The 20,147-nt window shown below is 35.9% G+C and overlaps 4 protein-coding genes across 7 annotated transcripts; 3 read left to right on the forward strand and 1 right to left on the reverse strand.

The window, feature by feature from the left end:
* Positions 1 to 182: 182 nt before the first annotated feature.
* On the reverse strand, positions 183 to 3,207 carry LOC111020684 (protein MANNAN SYNTHESIS-RELATED 2). Of its 2 annotated transcripts, none has more exons than XM_022297412.2 (6): positions 2,808 to 3,207; positions 2,259 to 2,391; positions 2,073 to 2,146; positions 1,664 to 1,749; positions 849 to 1,425; positions 183 to 697 (listed from the first exon to the last, which is right to left on the reverse strand). In XM_022297412.2, exons 1-6 carry the CDS (start codon positions 2,907 to 2,909, stop codon positions 419 to 421), a joined length of 1,251 nt encoding a protein of 416 aa, XP_022153104.1. In that variant the 5' UTR covers positions 2,910 to 3,207; the 3' UTR covers positions 183 to 418. The 2 variants fall into 2 exon arrangements, with proteins under 2 accessions (XP_022153104.1, XP_022153111.1); XM_022297419.2 differs by having other exon boundaries at positions 2,073 to 2,143; positions 2,808 to 3,204.
* Positions 3,208 to 8,809: 5,602 nt separating this feature from the next.
* On the forward strand, positions 8,810 to 11,876 carry LOC111017125 (WD repeat protein). 3 transcript variants are annotated; one of them, XM_088117797.1, is made up of 9 exons: positions 8,810 to 8,970; positions 9,046 to 9,286; positions 9,381 to 9,443; positions 9,635 to 9,768; positions 10,042 to 10,079; positions 10,167 to 10,212; positions 10,495 to 10,659; positions 11,328 to 11,396; positions 11,489 to 11,663. In XM_088117797.1, exons 1-8 carry the CDS (start codon positions 8,859 to 8,861, stop codon positions 11,393 to 11,395), a joined length of 867 nt encoding a protein of 288 aa, XP_087973923.1. In that variant the 5' UTR covers positions 8,810 to 8,858; the 3' UTR covers position 11,396; positions 11,489 to 11,663. The 3 variants fall into 3 exon arrangements, with proteins under 3 accessions (XP_087973923.1, XP_022148503.1, XP_022148507.1); XM_022292811.2 differs by lacking the exon at positions 11,328 to 11,396 and having other exon boundaries at positions 8,813 to 8,970; positions 11,489 to 11,876; XM_022292815.2 differs by lacking the exon at positions 11,328 to 11,396 and having other exon boundaries at positions 8,813 to 8,970; positions 9,635 to 9,729; positions 11,489 to 11,876.
* A 927-nt stretch (positions 11,877 to 12,803) lies between these two features.
* Positions 12,804 to 14,983, forward strand: EXO70G2 (exocyst subunit exo70 family protein G2). Its single transcript, XM_022292797.2, has one exon. It carries the CDS (start codon positions 12,804 to 12,806, stop codon positions 14,820 to 14,822), a length of 2,019 nt encoding a protein of 672 aa, XP_022148489.1. The 3' UTR covers positions 14,823 to 14,983.
* Positions 14,984 to 15,478: 495 nt separating this feature from the next.
* LOC111016248 (RNA-binding (RRM/RBD/RNP motifs) family protein) lies at positions 15,479 to 19,874 on the forward strand. The gene is made up of 9 exons (XM_022291562.2): positions 15,479 to 15,778; positions 15,960 to 16,139; positions 16,245 to 16,320; positions 16,746 to 16,875; positions 17,116 to 17,230; positions 17,513 to 17,604; positions 17,709 to 17,778; positions 17,899 to 17,981; positions 18,608 to 19,874. The coding sequence occupies exons 1-9, from the start codon at positions 15,617 to 15,619 to the stop codon at positions 18,702 to 18,704; spliced, it is 1,005 nt and encodes a 334-aa protein (XP_022147254.1). The 5' UTR covers positions 15,479 to 15,616; the 3' UTR covers positions 18,705 to 19,874.
* The last annotated feature ends 273 nt before the right edge of the window (positions 19,875 to 20,147 follow it).

The raw sequence follows: 20,147 nt of genomic DNA on the forward strand, positions 1-20,147 counted from the left end.
TCTTCTCTTATTTCTTTTGAAATATTTCCAGTTATGGAGAGTGTGAAAGAGGAGGAACTTTATTCATATTTTTTCCACGAGTGATAATAAAAGAAACCAAAATCTAGAGGAATGGGCAAGACTTGGAGCTTAACAAATATTTTTTTCCAATGCCACAAAATGTAATAGCTTTCTCAATCTCATTACTCTAAAATGGAAGCCTTTTATCAAACAATAGTTGACATCTTAATCGTTCTGCACGTCTTGAAAATTACCTTAACAAATATTCTTCTGTTTACGACGCATAAAAACAAAATGAAAATGAAAACATATGCAATACAATTGGCCTGCCATCTGCCATGCCACAAAGCTCGATGCATGCAAATGAGAGATCGATATCGATACAGTTGTGTCTTTACTAACCTTCTTGGTGAAGCGCCTAGCAAAAGCATGAATACGCCAAGTGATTCTTCTTCGAGATGTAAGAGGAGATGAAATTGGTAGCAGAAGCAGTAGATTCTCGAATGGTGGCTGGAACAATAATTTGATTCTTGCCCAAAGCGATCCTCTTGCCTGCAACATTGGAATAGAAGAGGCCAGAGATGGCTGGAACAAATATATCACTTTGACTACAAACGTAGAAGTCAATCACTTTCTCATATTCAGAACTCTCTGCATTCAAGAACTTTGCCTTCTTATCCGCAGGCATTATGCTTTCCTGCAAAAATGGTAGGGAAAAACTCATGCCCAATTCTCAGAAAGAGAGAGAATTCATAGTTTGGTCGCAGAGTTGCAAATTCTAATCAAAACAATATGTAAGAAAAGGCAGCAGAGGACTAAAAGTCATTCGAAAGAATTTTTGTAGCTACCTTTGTGTAAGTTTTTGGAAATAAATCCTTGAGATCATCAAGACTGTTATCCCATCTTGGTTGAGTCAAGTATATGGTTGCATCTTTGTTGAAACCAATCTTTCTTAAAAATAAAGCTACTTCTTGTGCACTGTAACAACCTTTACTTCCGGTTGCCTCACCACCTTGGCAACCATTTTCCTCTAACATTTCAATCCTCAAATCTACTGCTATGAACTGACCATTGGACTTGCGACTCAAAGTTTTCAGCCGCTCAATCATGGATTCAATCACTTCACTTATTTCTGGCTGCAACTCCAATGTTCCAAACATTGCCAAACATGCAACTGAATCGTCACCACTTGATTGACCCTTTTTCATGTTTACTGAAGGGAAGTAAGTTGCGAGCCTTATGCTGCCACTTCTTTTATAAATTTTCTCAACATGTTCCGAAATGTAATCTTCTGTAACCCGATTCGGCACCTTGACAGCCGAGAGCTTTCTGGGAGATATTTCAGACGGCAGCTCTTTTACTACTCTGACAACTCCATCCAAGCTTCCAATGAACTTCTCAATATCATAAATATCCTGAAAGCTCCTGGAAGATAACGATTATGTCAGGTTTCAACTCCAGAATTACTAAACAGGTTTTGATAGGCAGTGTATACAAGCACATATCTACGAATATGGAGTGAAGAAATAGGAAATTCCAAGGCAGTATAAGTAGAGATGAAGATCCTTTAGACAGAGCAGAGGATCTTGCTCCTGTAAAACCAGATACAAGTATAACCACATGGGAATTATTCTTTGCTCAGATTTTCCTCATTAGAACTTACCACTTATCTCCGAGCTTTTTCCCTCTGATATCTGGGACAACAAGACTCGCACCTAGATATCTAGCCACAACTACTGCATCTGCAATCTGAAATAGAACATATAGTAAACATCAATTAGAACATATAGTAAAAGGAATGAAGACAATGCAGAGACGACAATAATTAGTACGAGATCTGAGAAGAACAAAAAGATTAATGTGACAGACGGGGAATTGTAGGGTAAGAAGCTCGATTATTACGCTGGAATTACTTCATAAAAAATAACATGAACTTCATTCATAACGTGCAGTGCTCTATGGATTAGGATTACACAACCATGACAAAAATCCGAGTTAACTTCTTTCTTACATTGAAAAATGACAAACAAGCTAGACAGAAACCAATTGAATCGAATAATTTAATTGGGTACCTGTGAGACATGGTATTCAGGACCATCGGTTAATGAAAAAGTGACGTATCCCTTTGGTTGCTGTCCCTCATCTGCTGCCAAGCCAAAAAGGGTAATGAGTGGATGGGCAGGATAAGAGACGATTAAAAGAATGGTAAACACGCCAGTCAACTTTCAATCATTTTCAAAATTGGATAGATTACTAACCAAATTCGGGTTTATTCCAACATTGTTTTAGCTCTTGAGCATCATTTTTCCACGGAGCATCGCCTTTTTTAGGGTGGCCGTGCATTGTTTTTGCAACTTTGGTAACATCCCTCGTTCCCCCTGGAAATTTTTCCTTAAAAAGAAAAATAAGAAAGAACGCAATCAACTAGGATTCCGATTACTTATACTCGATTTGTCAGGAGCAAAAAATTACACAATCAATCAAACATATGAAGGAAAAATCTGCTTTATTATACTGGCAGATTTAATCCATCCTTAAATTTATATTGCTCGCAGAAGCAGAGACGGTATGGTGCTACTGCTACTGCTACTTATACACATGAATTACAGAACTAAGCCCCATGAATTTGAGAAAGAATGATGATTAAGCTCAAGATTGCAACAAAACTTGACAAGAATCAAAACAATAACAATAAAACAGCAAATATGAATTGGAGATAAACAGAGATAAGATCTTGAGGTAATAAAGCAAACAGAAAATGGAAGATAACGGCAGATCGAAAAAGAAATGGTGGTTAGAGGATGTACTTGGACGGAATCAAAATGGTCACGCTTGATCATGTGGCCAAGCATGACGAACATAGTGAGTGTGAGTATGCCAGCCAAAACTTGTCTCAGATCCACCCCCATTGCCGCTTCTCTCTGCTCAGAGATCTTGCTCTTGCTCTGTAGACGAAGAGGAAGAAACCTCTGGCTCTAGATTAAGCAGGTATCAATGGAGCATTGAATTGAGAGCTCTCCTCGATTACTTGGGAAATCCAAAATGGAAAGTTTGACGAATTCCGCTGGTTGAATCACAGAGACCAATTGCTGCTGCTGCTGCTGCTCAATCCTCTGTGTTTCTCTCTCCTGTTGAGTCTCTGTGATTTGTTTCTTCTTCTGCGCACTATTATTTATCTTTATAATACGCAGCGGCAGCACCGACACTTCCCTCCCAAAATTGACTGCTCCTCTAAACTCTCTGTCTTCGCTTTCCTTTTCTTTTCTTTCGTTTTTTACTTTTGTAAGGCTTCTTTTTTGTTTTTTATTTTCTTTTCCAAAAAAAATTAAGATTTCTGGCCAATTTTGGGGATCTGCTGACGTGCCTCCCAACCATTGGATAGTGGATCTACATTCTTATTGATTTTAGATTTTACCAACTCAATAATTATTGTCCATAACAAGTAAAATACCAAAAATTAAAAATACACGTTACAAGGTTACTGGCTCCGGGATTCGAACTCTCAAATTATATACATATATATTAATTTGTTGAAGTTCGATTCTCCAATCTAATATATTTTTATAACATATCATTTGAATGTTAAGAATTTTTTTTTATTTTAGTATATATTATTGTCAACATGAACATAACTCATCAGATACCATGCTATTTTTTAGAGGTTGAAGGTTCAGTCTCTCATCCTCATATTTGTTGTACTCAATAAAAAATATATTTATATTATTATATTTTTTTATTATATCACATTGAGAAATATTACTAATAAAGTAGATTCATCGATCAATGGCTAAACTTGCATAACCTATATTGATAGGTAATAAAGAAGATTAGTATTATGGCAATATTATAATTTTTTCCTGTCTTTTACCTTTTTTTTTTCTTAAAGATTTTTCGCCTTTTACCTTGATTTGTAGCTTGCAAACTAATTAATATACAACGACAATTTCAAAATGTATTTATATTTTCTCATTATTTACATATGTTTCTTAAATTATAATATTATTACAAAATGTGAGGGCGAAAACTTAAAAATGGACTAAGAATATATTGCTTTTCAATTATTATAAGTGCAATTACAATTTTGGATATTTCTTTAATTTAAAAAGTCACATGAATTATTACTTTTTGGGACAGTATTAAATATTTATCAAAATTAAAATACAAAAAAATTCGATTGGCGGTTTGAGGTCAAGATACCTGCCAGGTGGTACTCAATGATTGGTTGGTTATAGAAATAAAGAGTAAAGGTGGGGTAGGATAGGAAGATTAATTAGTAATTAAATTAAAAGAAAAAACAAATTGCATGTTTATCGGGCCTGAGATCAAGGGTTAGAGTTCAAAACCTCTCCTAAAGTTTGAGATTTCTGACACTGATTTTGTCTTACCCTTAAGTCATCGTCTGCGCCTACCCTACCGACTCTTCTTTATATTTTCATTATTTTAATTGCAATAAAATATACTACTTTTTTTAATACTCTATTGCCATTCCCAATTCAGTTCAATCATTTTTTTTTCAATATTAATATTTAGTTTTTAATTACTGGAACGAGATTCCTGTTGATGTTAAAAATCGGTTTATTTATTATATATTTATTACTAATTTTCAAACTTATTTTTTAAATATTTCATATTCAAAACTTATTTAGAAAATAATGTGTTTGTCAATGGGCCGTTGGCTTTTCAAGAAACAACAAGGCCACCTGTCTTTTCTTTTTTAAAAAAATTTCTTATGTCCTGTATAAACGACACCGATCGGTCCTCAAATACTAAAAAAAAACAAACTTTAAACTAAATCTATCTAAAAAATATATAACTAGTTTAAAAGTATATAAAAAATAAAATCTTAAAATTTAAACTAAAATTAACTTTAAAGAAAATAAATTTAATATATATTTTTATTTTAATTCGATCCGTGATTATATTTAATTTTAAATTCTGACTCATGATGCATTGGATTTTCTCCTTTTAAACACTTTTTTGGATTTGTTGTAAGTTGTAACCCAATTAAGCGTGCTCACCAACCTCTAATTTCTTCGCCTATCTCAAGCTCGAGAGCAACAACTTCTCCAATACAATCTTGGTGGAGATTCATCGGTATTTCCCTCTTACAATTTCTTGACTTGAGTTCCAACCGCCTTCACGACACCATTCCTTCATCTTCTAATCATTGTTCTCTGCTTTGTTTCATTAATATTTTATGGGAAGAAATTCATGGTACCATTTTATATGAATTTGGCATCCTGTCAAAGTAAAAATGGCAAAATTAGGGCTTTTAAGTGCGTGGATCCATTAGATACATGCTTAGGAGAAATGGATGAAACTTTTTTCTTTTCTCTTTGACGACAATAGTTATTTTATTTTATTATCACTAAAAAATGAAACATATTTAATTAGTTAAATTGAATCAATTAAATTAAAAAAAACTTCAGCCCTTTTTTAGGTTAGATTTAGTTTAAATTTTAAAAAAGTTTAGATATGGCCGTTAATTTTTTTATTTTATCTTTTTCAATACAACGAGTAGAATGAGAAATTTGAATTACCAAATACGCTTTGAGTATGTTATTTGTTGTCGTAGATAAACGGGAAAATAACGATGACGACAAACGAAACTATTTACTTTCTTTTTTGTTTTTATTCTTTTAAAGACTAATGGGTGAAATAGAATAGGTATGTTTTGAAGAATTAGGAATTAGAAATACAATATATGGTGGGGACAAGGGATTTGGGTTGGTGTGAAATGGATGAATCTGCATAGCGGACTAATCCCACTTTCAAATTTCTTTTTGTTATTTGAAGAAAATGTAGTTGTAGTGATTGATTGGAAGTTGGCCTGAATTTCCATTTGATTCTAATTAGAGCAGCCCAAGTCAGCTTGATCCTGGTCGGGTTGCGCCGTCGCTTTCCTCCGACTGGCTGATTTAGTTGACTGAACATCAACAAATGTTCAACCTCAACAAATGCCCTAATTTTCGCTTTCCATTACTGATCTGATTTCATCAATCGTCGTCAATGATGTGGCGTGGGGAGTGGGCCGAGCTTCACTTGTTTGCACTGCAGGCCTGAATGCTTCTGTTTGATTGTATAATCGACCAAGTTCAAAATCTGTGAAGCTCGAATAAGGTGTATTGAAGTTCGAAGTACTTGCAAGACATGGTTATTACTCCGCAAGTAAGTCAATACACAATTTGATTTACTGCTGACAATGAGAATAATTTTGCGTACCTTGCGTAGGAGGAATGAGTCTCTATTTATAGAGATGAACACGGACAGGACTTCCAACAATGTTCTAATGACTATTCGACATTTCTAGAAACGTGGCGTAGTGTTGGGGAACATCTTCATTGTCTTCGCGCCTGCCGGTGTTCTTCAAAGTCGATTTGTACGTATAGTCTATCGGCCAATAGGTAAAATGTAGATCGGCTCGACTAGCGTAACGAGCTATCCTTATTTATATCGATCCAGAAAGTTACTTATAACGTTAACACGTGACAGAGGTCTTCCAAAATTTTTACAGTGAAATTTATTCCCGAGTTTTTGAATCACATGCTGAGTTCATAATGTCTTCGGATTATGAACCTACACCTCGGAAAAATAGCAGAACAATTCAATATTATTGTTTTTTAATTACCAGAGATGAATTCAAAGACAATATTTTAAGTCATGTTGGCAGGACTAACTTCTAACTTAATTCAGAGAGCTTTATGACTGAAGGGATTATTATATTATAAAACGCTTTCCTCATGCCTGGTTGGCTGCTGCTTCAGTTTTTAAATAAAAGGATAATACGGTTCAAAATAAATAAAAGGATATATATATTATACGAAATACAACAAATATTTACACTTTACAGGCTTAGTGGTTTAACACTAGTATACTTAAGAGTTCGGTTGGTGTAACAGTAACTATCACCTTAATTTATGCAATTTGCTGGTTAGATTTATCTCCCGGTTTAAATTTCTACTCCACGTGTGGTTAGACTTAAAAGTAAAAAAAAAAAAAAAAGAGAAATTAATTGGTAGGATTTCCTAATAATATTTTGGCGCTTCTTTTTTAAAAAATATCTCAATAATTAAATATAGCGTCTCGTTTTCATATTCAGCCCAAAAACATTATTATATAATACAATCAATAAAATGTTTTATCTACCATCACCCCAAATATAAAACAGGTACGAGAGACGTTTACACAATCATTTTGGCCTATATTAATATAGTATCTATTTTTAATATATCTTTTACTTAATTATTATTAATAGTTGATTTTAAATTATAATTATATTAAAATTCATGAAATGCAATTTTCAAAATAATATAAAAGTTTTATGGATGCTTGAGAGTGTATATGCAACTTGCCAAGTATAGAAGAAAGGGTGTGTGTGCAAGCTGTTTAATTTGTTTGTTTGTTTTTATTTGTTGTCTTGGTAAGGTTTTTATTATATATTTTTTAAATTTATGATATTAATTTAATCTACCTAGAACATCTTTTAACTCTGTAACTTTTTAAAAATATAAAATAAAAATAGTTATTAAATATATTTGATTTTCTATTTTTTTAAATAATACTTATTAAACATATAGTTTTTGTTTAAAAGAAATAGAAAAACAATAAACTAAAAACTAACATTATTATTCTTGAAATGAACTGGGAGGAGAGAATCAATGTTTTAAATGTCATTATTGATTGAAACATATCTGAGTCTAAATTTCATGAAAATATCAATAAAATGTCGATATCAATGAATATTTATGTAAAAGTTGGAGAAACTAAAAATCGTAAAAAATATTTAAATTAACAAATAATTTCTTTCTATCCTAAATAAGTTAAAAATAATATATATATACATACACGTACGTACAACATGTGGGGGTAAGGAGTCAAAATTGCAACCTCTTAGTGTATATATATATATATATATATATATTAGTATATATATTAGTACACCATGTGGAGTGGGGTGTCCAACTCACAATTTTTTAGTTGGAGATTATTATTTGGAGGTATATGACAATTATGTTAGGGATAAAACAAGCTAACAAATATTATCTCAATCACAATTCTAGACAATATATGCTAACTAATCCTAGATCGGGTTCTGGTTCCAATTATAACAGAAATAAATCAAATCGAAACTATGCTCAAAGAGTGGATAAATCAACCTAAATCTCAAGCAATAAGAACAATAAAATATATGAAAGAGAAATTGACACTGGAGTTATACTAGTTCACCCAATGTGAGCTACGTCCAGTTCTCTGCTATCGTTGCAGGTTTCACTAAATGTCAGGAGAATCTTTAAGAGTTTATAAGCGCTCTACAATGATTTCTTTCACTTTTCTCTCAAAGAAAAATGCTCACGAATCACTCTTACAAGCTTCTAAAACTCTTCGATGGAGATTGAACATAAAATTTCTCACAAAATTTCATTGACTCGACCCTTTATAAAAAACACTCATTGAAACTCACGAAGAAGATGACCCTTTGTATGAAATCTCACTAAAAAAACTCTCTTGGGGTTGTTAAAATAATGGGGGCAAGGATAATAATTTTACATAAAAATTATATAACTAAACTTCAATGAGAAGTAATCTAAATGTATTGAGCTTTTTGTATTTAAGCCCATTAAGCCCCTTCATTCTTTCTTTTAATTTGGCTCGATTCTCTACAAATTATCGTTGAATCATGCTCGTTATGCTCGTTTTGACAGTAGTTTGTTGATATATTTTATATTTTATTGATTTTTCTTTAATACAATGTAAATATTGATTTATCCTAAAGGACCGTGGAGATGACATGTCAGCGCATCCTCCTTTTTTTTTCCGCTTGATCGGCAGAATCGTGGAATTGAGGGGCAAAGAACAAAATGAAGGCAACGGCAGGCTCGAACCGCGCCCTAGCCCTGCACCCACAGTTTTCCCGCCAAAGCAGCATCTTCTTCCAATCGCGGCGGCGTATCTGCTTCACGAACTTCAATTGTGAGTTCATCTTCTTCTATCTGCTCCCCTACACATTTTCTCTTCCCGATGCTAACACTTCTTTCTCCCCTCCAGGTTTCAGAAATCAACCCTGTACGATTTCTGATTTCTCCGTGCTGAGAATGGGATTGTTCAGTTATGGAGTTTGTGTACGGCCGCCTGGTTGTGTGGTCGCCGCCGTAGCCGGAGGAAGGAATGAGGAGCCTTACGAGTCCATTCCGTACCTGGACGAACAAGATGTAGTCACCATTCTAGATCCTCCCAAGGAGCTCATACCATTAAACCCCGCTTCTTATAATCCTGCTGCGTATCTTTGGTACTAATTTTTATGGGCGTTCGTCTTGTGTTGCTGTTGATTCTCAAGTAGTTTGCTCCTAATTCAATTTGAAATTGTCTCTTTTGATTGACAGGAAAAAAATTGAAGCTATTCCTGAGGAACGACGTCATAGACTTTTGCAACTCCTAAGCCCTAGGTTATATATACGAAGCACTGTAACCTGTATGGTTGTTTATGCTCTTTCTTGTTCTCCATTAGTGCAATTTCCCTTAACTTGAATAGTTTATGATTTGGGTAGGATTAGGAACTATTTTAGCAGTAACTGATTCTAGTTCCTAAGTTGTTTTTTAGAATTTTGGAAATCCTAACACCAGCAATATAATGCAGGTGTATATCAAGGGCCTGGGGGATAGCTGGCACACGATATGAGGATCCAAAGCTGGTTAAGAAAACTGCTTCTGGTTTGCTGCAAAATGGAGATGGTATGGTGCTTGAATATTATAACTGCATAAAAAGTGGAGGTAAAGTAATTCATTACATTATTTTCCCTATAATATACATATTTTAGGTTAACATGTGGAAGCATGCAAATTTTGTTTTCTAATTTCTAAGATACCTTTTACTGGGTGAGGAAAATGATTGAGAGAGAACAAAAAGGGGAGAAATATGATAATGGTGGTTATTATGGGAATTGATTTAATATTTATAAATTCAATGTTTTATTATAATCGTTTGCTCGTAATTATGATATATTTTGCTAGACTAACAACTTTTATATTGAATGTCATGAACAGGTCAAATACCTATTGGTTGGATTAATCATTTCAAGAAGGTGAGAATTATCAAGTCTTTGTCCCTTTTCTTCTTTCGAATGTACAGTGCAATATAGTCTATGTCTTTACATTATCTTGTTTGTTAGGCATTATTTTCTTGCAAGGATGGAAAGACTTATGGGCGATTTATTGGTAATAACTCTTAGCCTTTGGAAACTATATATTATTCTCCTCATATGGACATTAATAACTCAATGAAACTATAGATTTTCCGTAAACCAAGATCATTTGTTAGGATGTTAAATTATTTGCAGTTGCACAATCACAAATGATGACCAAGATCAAACTTGGATGTTGTTTCTGCATTGACCATTATGCTTCGGATTTCAAGATTCTTGTTTCAAGCCTTCAACAATAGTCACTAAAATTTCCTTGTGTTTTTAATGCCGTTAACATTTAACATTCACAAATCAGGAATTTCCTTGTTGGCTGGATTAGCAAATTCCTTTGCTCCATTGTACTTTGAGGTGAAACAACTTAAGGAAGTAATGTCAACTGAACAGCCTTGTGACTTGGCATATGAATTTGGGGATGGGCTTTTTAATATTCATGAATACCCTGAAGGCTTTCCGACTCCAGGTATGATATTGAAATCATTTTTATGCCTTCATTTACATTTGATTAAATAATATCAAATGTATTAGTTTTTCCTTGACACAATTTCAACTCAATCTTATGTTTTCACCAGGGAGTTGCAAGGTCAGGATCTCCTTCCTACCTTTAAAAAACATAAGCCCCACTATGTTTTTTTTAACGAGATACAAACTTCTAAATAATGAAAAGAAAACTGCTTTCGGATTGGAACCTCTTTCTCTAAAGGGTTTTCTTTTATCGGGCTGTCTTCTTGTATGACCTTATATATCTCTTTTTATTTCTCTAAATAAAGCTCGATTTCTTATAGAAAAGAATGTACCATTAGGAATAGAACTATAGACTTATGACATGGTTTGTCACGTTTGTCTTTGTAGTTACACTCATGAATTTCTCATGAATTTGGGATGGTGGACATTCTTTATATGAGGTTTTTTATATCCTTCTTAAGTGCATTTCATATGATATTGAAATGATATCTCCCATGCAACATGCTTCCCTCTGTTTTCCAAGTTTTTCAATATTTTGTTTTTATCTTATTTTTTTTGCTTGTGTTTCCCCTGGCAAGCACACTTGCTTTCAACACTACCAATTTTAAATTACATAAATATGAGAATAAATATGTAATTTAGCAATAACCTCGCTTCTTTTTCCAGCTCTTCAGTCTCTTGATCTCTACAAAAGAAAGAACATCAACCTTATGTATTTATTCATCAGAAACTAATGCAAGTTTCCCTCGATTAAGTTCTAATTATTTGTTTGGTTCCGGGACTTGTAAAATTTAATGATTTGCATATTATCCTTTTTCGCTTTGCAGTCAAGCATCCATATCCTTTCAACGATCAGCTTGTAATGTACGTTCGATATCTGGGACCTGGAGTGTTGGTTGGGCAGGCATGGCAAGAAGGAAAAGCTCTGGAGCAGGTGCCACGTAAATTGTGTGCGGAAATCTTGATGATCAAAGACTACAGTCCGCGTCCACTCCAAGAAAAGCAATAGTCAAATGGTTTATTCAACTCTTTCTTTTGAGAAAAGTGAAGTACGGTTTATGTTTGTAATGCATTGGCCCAAAAAAAGAAAAAGTGAGAGAATCCAGTGATGGCTGTGAAGCATTATGTTTTTATTGAACACACAAGGGATCCATTCTACGTGAAATATGGAGCTACAGTCAGGTGGCCGAAAGGTCAGGCTCTGATTTCCTGCCAGCCTTGTTTTGTCACAACCCATTCATATGGAATAACCTGGAGATCATGGCATCACATTTTACCACTGACATATTATGTTCTTCGTTGGGTAGGGTGGTTACCAAGTTGGTGTCTGGTGGTAGCTCAGCTTCAATGTTTTTGTTTTTTTTTTTTTTGAAATAAGAAACAGAACTTTCATTACCAAAAAGAGAGAACAAAAAGGAGATGAGAAATCTTCAGCCACCAAAAGGCTACAAAAAGGACTTCCAATTGGTGACTGCAAAAGGGTATAGTAATAGCAGGCCAAGCAGAAACAAAAATTTTAACAAGATCCCAAGAAGAATTGCTGTCAGAATGTTGTGTTATGGAAAACTCTTCTGTTTCTTTCATGCCAAACTCTCCATGAAGCCCTGCTACTGCATTGGACCATAGAATTTGCGCCTGGCCTTTGAAATCTGACACCGAAATTAACCGAACAGAAGCATCTGAAGCCTTATTGGGAGATACCTAACTGATGTTAAAAATGTTAAAACAAATTCCTCCAACATAGTCGATGAAAGAAGTAACTTTTTTTTTTCACAACACAGTAAAATAATAGACACACAATAATGTATGTATGTTTTTTATGAGCTACCATTGCTAACCATTTTTTTTGCTAGTGGGCCCCGCTAGACATTTTAAAACTTGCACACACAAAAGGTAGTTGTTCAGAACTTGTGTCCTACGGAGGGTGAGAGTGGGAGATTTATGAATTGTTTGCCTTTTTGCAGGTGATGTTTGGTTTGAAATGGCAGCCTTTTCATTTCCCAGATTGTTGAGTTTGGTGAAGAAAAAGTGAAATGAGTGACATTCAAGAAACCAGAGAACAATTTTTAACTCAAATCTGGAAAAAAGTTGTAAGGCATTATAAAGGCTCAAATAGTAGTTGAACCTGTAACTTCGTTGGCAATGGATGAAATGGAAGGCACTAGGAAGCTTCTTGCAGCTAGGCAGCTCTTGAAAACCAGCCTTGAAAAGTCGAGAGACGTTGCATCTGCACTGGCCAATGGTGGACCAAGATTGAGAGACGTGGCTCAAAGACTCACAAGTTTGGAAACCAAGCTCGTTCAGATTCAGAAGTGCAGCTCTTTCGCTGTCGGAGCCCAGATAGATCACACCATTGGACTTGCAGCCGCGCTTCTTAATGTTCTCAACACTGTTTCTGAACTTCAGAAGTCACTCATGACTGATTCTTGTTCTCATCTCTCCGTTTACCTCTCTGTTATGAAACAGTTTGAAGAAGCACTTAAATTTCTTTCTGATAACTGCAGTCTTACAATTCAGTGGTTGGAGGGAATTGTTCGATTCGTTGAAGACAATGGAGCAGTCACTGATGAGTGTCTTCTCAATGTCAAAAACTCATTGATAGTTCTTCGGGAGTTGCAGGCTGTTGAGGATAATGCTCGTGTTGATGGAGGGCCTCTTAGTTTTGCATTGAACAAGCTTGAATTCGAATTCAGGAAGTTATTGAGAGATCACAGTGTTTCGCTTCATCTGGGTCCTGTGTTGTTGACCAATGAAAGCCAAGCCTTCATCGGTTCCTCACCAAAATCTGTAGTTGAAGAACTGAAGTTGATTCTTACTAGACTGAAAGCCAACAATCGGATCAATAATTGCATATCAATATATGTTGAATTTCGGAGTTTAAATGTTGGGCAAAGTTTACAAACTCTTGGTTTGGATTATCTCGAGACGTCAATCGATGACTTGAGCAATATGCAAAGCATTGAAGATCATATAAACCGATGGAGCAAGCATCTTGAGCTTGCTGTTAAGGATTTATATGAGCCTGAATATAAACTCTGCAATGACATATTCGAGACAATTGAAACCGACGTCAGGATCAAATGTTTCACTAGGATTGTGTCACAATCCGGCTTTCTTTCTCTCCTCCAATTTGGGATAAAAGTTGCCCAAACCAAGAAGGACCCCATCAAGCTCCTAAACCTACTAGACATTTTCTTGGTTCTAGACAACTTAAGGACAGACATGAACAAGCTGTTCGGTGGGAAAGCTTGCACAGAGATTCAAGCTACAACAAGGGATCTCGTAAAACAAGTCGTAAATGGAGTATGTGAGGTTTTCTCGGAACTTCCAATTCAAGTTGAATTGCAAAGACAGAGTTGTCCTCCAGTAGATGGCGACGTTCCAAGTTTGGTAAGCTTTGTCACTGATTACTGCAACAAACTGCTTGGAAACCATTACAAACCAATCCTAAACCAGGTTCTAATCATCCATCAAAGCTGGAATCACGAGACGTATCAGGAGGACCTTCCGCAGAACCAGATTTACATGATCATAAAAGAACTTGCTCTAAATCTAGATGCATGGGCAAAGGCCTACCAAGATATCTCAAAGTCCTACTACTTCATGATGAACAACCACTGCCATTTTAGCAATCTGAAAGGTACGAAACTGGGTGAAATGATGGGGGATGATTGGTTAGACGCACACAACCAATACAAGGAATATTACGCAGCGCTTTACCTGAAAGAAAGCTGGGGAGAGCTTCTAAGTCTTGTAAATCAGAAGGGTCAGCTTCCATTTGAAGGTGAGAGAGCGGAATATAACGATCTGTTGAAGAAAAGGCTAAGGAAGTTCTCTGAGGCATTTGAACAAACATGTAAGAGGCAATCAAAGTGGGTAATATCAGATGAGAGCTTGAGAGAGAGAATTTGCCTGCTTTTAGTGCAGGCAATTGTGCCTGTTTATATGAAGAATTTCGAGGCTTTGGTAGAACAAGATCGAAGCGCTGCTAAATACTTGAAGTACACTGCAGAGAGTATGGGGAGTATGATTAGCTCTCTGTTTCGACCAGTGTTGAGTGAGCAAAGAAGCAGTGGTCACAGCCATGGCCATGGCCGCTTCATTGGCAAAATTAAGAGCCTTGTGACCAATCAATTTCGTTTTTCTGTCACTGCTCTGTGACTTTATCTCTTCTCATCACCGCTCGTTAATTTGTGCAATTTACATAAACCACCCCTAATTATAGTTAATTAATGTAAATCACCACCATTGCACAATAATTTTTTGTATATATATACACGCACGAACGTAAAATATATATCACAACTAATACTACTTTTCAAGATGATGTCGTCCATCCATATCCATCTGGCAATTTAGATTCTAAATAAATCTAAAAAAAAGTTTAGATTCTAAGCTTTTACTAACTATTATGTTTAAAATAATCTTAAATAGTCAAACTTTTAGTATATAAAAAGTGAAGTGAATACAAATATATCTTAGACAATTAATCTTCAAATTAATCACTCTGTGATGATTTAGTGGTCAATAAAGGTCAATAAATAAATAAAAAAAGAATTAAGGACTAACGTAAATAGCAAAGGATCGAGAGGGAATGAGTTCAAATCATGGTGGTCATATACCTTTTACGAGTTTCCTTAGTCGAGGTATGCACGAGCGGTTCGGTCTCATGAATGCTCCTCTAAATTATCCTTATTTGTTTGGTTGGTTTGGGCAGGAAGCCCAATGGGCTTGGGATGAGTTTGAGACAGTCTGAAACCCACGCTCGGGCTTGGCGCGCGTCCTCTCTTCTTAGGTTTCTGTTTTTCCCGGACTTCTCCATATTCCAAATCCGTATCACAATTCACAATTCACAGAGCGGAGGAGGCCAAGAAATCGAGCTAATTTATGCAAACAAGAAGTTGAAAGGAGAATTTTGGTAGCCCTCCATAGTCGCTCACTTCCACTGGTTAAGCATGGCCGGCACAGGAATCCACCCGTACCACCAGCAATGGCCTGCTGCGGCAGCCGCCCCTCCTCCGCCTCCGCCACAAGCCGCCGCCGCCGCTCCTCCTATTCCGCGCCCACACCCTCCTCAGATCCTCGTCGACAACCCCGGCCGCCATGGTTCCGACGAGGTACTCTCTCTCATCTCTCTTGCTCTCGTCCCTTCTTCGTGGCAATACTGAAGTTAGGATCTTAGGCAGTTCAAGATACAACTGCAAGTTATACCTAGTTTCGGAGCTTAATTTAATGTGTCTGTCAGTTTGGCTGATAAACTTATCTCTAAGGCAACTTTTTGATGCTTTGTTGCTTTAGGTTCGAACTATATTTATAACAGGTCTTCCTGAAGATGTAAGAGAGAGAGAACTACAGAATCTTCTCAGATGGTTACCTGGTTACGAGGCTTCGCAAGTGAATTTTAAAGGTGAAAAGCCTATGGGATTTGCTCTCTTCTCCAATGCCCAGTTTGCTATTGCTGCTAAAGATGCCCTTCAGGTTCATGTTCTTACCTTGCCGTTTTGTTTATGTTTCTATTGAATTCTCAATTTGTTTGTTCTTCCAACTCTTCAAGTGTTGGTTACTTTGATCTTTTTGGTATAGGATATGGTTTTTGATGCCGAGTCTAAGTCAGTGTTGCACACGGAGATGGCCAAGAAAAATCTTTTCGTTAAACGAGGTGATCTAGTCACTTCTATAATTCTTGTTGGGTTACATTAGATTTATTTCGAGCTTTAATGGGAGGGTTATCATGCTTTTCTGGATCGCATTACTTGACTTACAATGCCTCATATTGTCGCTATTCAAGCTGCTTTACGCTCTACATACTACCATGCAATGCAATAATTTCGTTTCTTTTCTATTTACTATGTGAGATTAATAAAGATTTTCCAAACATTCTCAGTTCTCACTCACCAAGGTTATTTTGATGCCCTCTAATAATGCACACATACATACTTACAGGAGTTATAGATGAGCTTCAGCGTTTTCTTTTGTTGTGCAAAGATTACGAGCTATAAACACTTCGTTACACTTTATTTTTTTATTTATATATATATAAAGAAACAAAATTCTGCACGGTCAGCTAATCTCAGTATTTATTAGGCATTGTTGCTGATGCAAGTGCTTATGACCAAAGTAAACGTTTGAGAACTGGTGGTGACTATGCCCACACTGGATATTCAAGCCCATCACCTTTTCATGCACCTCCACCCCCTATGTGGGGGCCTCATGGGTGAGCCCTCTCTTTACGGAAACTGAAAACTGCTTTCCCTTTAAAATCAGTTGTACATATAGTCACTTCAGAGATGTTTTATGGTTATGGAAAAGGAGAGTAGGATTTTCTAAATACCTCAATTTGCTTACATTCTTTGTGTGTGTGTGTGTGTGTGTGTGTTTTTTTTGTATCACCCTTCGGCACCAAATGGCATAAAGTTGTCTTGTTCAAGTTACTTATGGTTTTGTGATGATATAGGTATATGGCTCCACCTCCTCCTCCATACGATCCATATGGAGGTTACCCTGTTCCTCCTGTACCTATGCCTACTCCTGCACCTGTACCAGCACCTAGCAGCTATGTGCCTGTTCAGGTAATCCTTTTGGAATATATGTAGCATATAATTATGACTCTTGTGGGTGTTTCAGTTTGTAAGTGCTGTGTCTATACCTCTTGCCATGTTTTCTTTGCCAATCAGCATCTGTATTTGTGTGTGGTCCACATATCCATTGAAGTTTTTACCATGAAGACACCATGAAGTGCCATATCTTATTACCTCCTAATGTCATCGGGAAAGACAAGAACTTATGTTGCATGGATTTCCATGCAGGTATAAGAAGACTATAATATCTCATTTTCTGCCTGTTTCCTGCAGAACACGAAGGATAATCCTCCTTGCAATACCTTATTCATTGGCAATCTGGGGGAAAATGTAAATGAAGAGGAGCTGGGAGGTCTTTTCAGCGTGTATGCTAGTCATCTTTGCACAATTTCTAAATCGTTTTTATCATTATGAATCACCCTAACCTTCTGAAGCTGTTGGATCTTCTGGCTTATGGCATATAATGCAGACAACCTGGATTTAAGCAAATGAAGATTCTAAGGCAGGAAAGGCATACGGTCTGCTTCATTGAGTTTGAAGTAAGTAGGTTTTAGTTGACTTTTTATCCTTTGATCTTCACAAGTCGTATTCAGGTTAAGATTATCAACCTGTGTTTTCTTTCATGCCTACTAATTTGGTTATCTGCTTCACCTAAATAGGATGTGAACACTGCCACCAATGTGCATCATAGTTTGCAGGGTGCTGTTATACCTAGTTCTGGCTCTGTGGGCATGAGAATACAATATCCTTTTATTTACCTTTTTTTTTTGCTTGATGCTGCTTATAAATGATCATAATTGTCACTTTGGTACTTGTAAATTGGAAGTCGTTATTGCCTGACAATGCAAGTGTCCGAGTGAATGATATATCTTATGCTACTTAGAGGTGATATGCACTGAATCTTATTTTAGACGACTCCTGAATTTGTAAGTGCTGCTAGTCATCTTGACTTAGTAAATGTTTATCATGTCTGTTGCGCTTGAGGTATTTTATTGGATAGGTTTATTTTATGTTTTAATACCACAACGAACTGGATATATTACTGGAGTCCCATACCTGTCTCAGATGGTTGTTAAAGAGTACATTTTTAAAAAAAATTGTTTATAAATAATCTTTTCTAAAAATTAAATACATGTATTGATTGCTGAATGTGATTGCCTACACCATTTGCTATCAACTATTCACATTAACCATTGATTTTAATTTCAAAGTTTCAAACATTGAAGTTAACTTTTGTTGATGTTTGACTACATATGTGAGATTTTTTCAACCAGACTTAATTGCAAAGCATTTTGAACTAGATATTACTTCATTTATCGTTGCTTTCATGATTGAGGATAAATGTTTCTTCTCTTGACTCATGACTACATTTTCAAAGAACCCATTTGGGAAAAGGAAAGATGCTACCTACCCTGTCTCCGCACCCAGTGTCAATGGAACTCCACAAGCTATGGCATACCAGTAGCACGAAGGGGATGTACTCTGTTCTTTTTGCTCCGACAAATACAAGCACTAGATGATAGGATGCATCTTGCAGCAGTTGCATGCATCCATGATCCATTTCATATCAAGTCATCAGCATTTTCATCTCCATGGGAATGAATACTCATATTGCTGTCACAAACATTCCATTTGGAAGCATGCTACTCTAGCTAGCCCCTAATGGGACATGCATTTATCAGAACTCAGAAGATTTAAGTACCTGGATTACTTAATAGGGGCTCAGATATTGCTATCATTTGTAGGGTGTGTGCCTGTGCATTAGTCCAATATTTTTTTTGTTTGTGTATGAGTATGTAGCTATTGATCTAAATGGATTTTCTTGTTTATTAAGAGCATCCACATGTAAGGTTTAGTCATTTCATCTGACCTTTTGCCTAATTTGAAGTCAGTAGGAGTTCCATATCATGGTGCAACTCTAGTAGGGATGTAGGGCACGTAGGCCATCAGACAACTCATCACACCATTGTTTCCTTGATTTTCACCATTAACATTGCCATAATCATCACGACCACATCATTTTCTGAATCACTTTCTTGGTCAAGCAATTAATTCATGGTGATATTCACATTCAAGCTCCTACTAGACCTTCGTTTCTTAAGCATCAATTATGCAGTGTCATTTACATACAGGGTTCAGAAATGAATTGACCAGGCTGCTACCATTTGAGGTCCAGTTTCAGGTGCTTATCTGAAGTTTTGTTTCAATAGGCAAGACGACTGTCCAAGACTCCTTGTGGAGCTGAAGTTAACATCAGTTGAGGGTGAAGTGTATATATAATTTTTATTTTCTATAATTTCTTGAATCGAAGAAAAGAAGACAGATTCAATCTATGCTTGCCATTGTCAAGTTTGCTGGATGTACCGGACTTGGCTACAAAACTGGAGGAAATTGATGCCACTGCTCTCTTGTTGGCTGGGTAGGCATATTGGTTGGATGGGAAGAAAAGAATGGTTTAATCAAGATCTGGGTTAACTTATTCTTGTTTAGGATCGACATTCTAATTGTTTTCATGCCATTGTCCTTCAAACTTTTATCTGGTTGACTGAAGTGTGAGACTGATATTGCTCTCTGATATGAGTTCAGAGGAAAACATTTTTTTGTCCCTTTGTGAGATGAAGTTGCTTTTCACCTACCTTTGAAAGGATTAAAGAGTAAGAGAGAGAATGCAATTCCTTCTATGGCTCGTCAGGAACGGAAAAAAGGAATTTAAGGGAAAATAACTACTAATTGTTAACAAATAACTTGCACAAATGTAAAAATGAGTTGCACAAGACAAAAAGTAACTTGAATGCAATGAAGACAGCTATTTTGGAATTTGCAGCTAGCGTTCTTCTCAAAAGTGTGGTAAAACTTAAAATTGATGTTTAATTATGTGTAGAATTTCCACTCTGTAAAAAGTAAGCCC

This window comes from Momordica charantia (genome assembly GCF_013281855.1).
Source record: "Momordica charantia cultivar OHB3-1 chromosome 9 unlocalized genomic scaffold, Mcharantia_2.0 BLBB01000009.1, whole genome shotgun sequence".
NCBI lineage: Eukaryota > Viridiplantae > Streptophyta > Magnoliopsida > Cucurbitales > Cucurbitaceae > Momordica > Momordica charantia.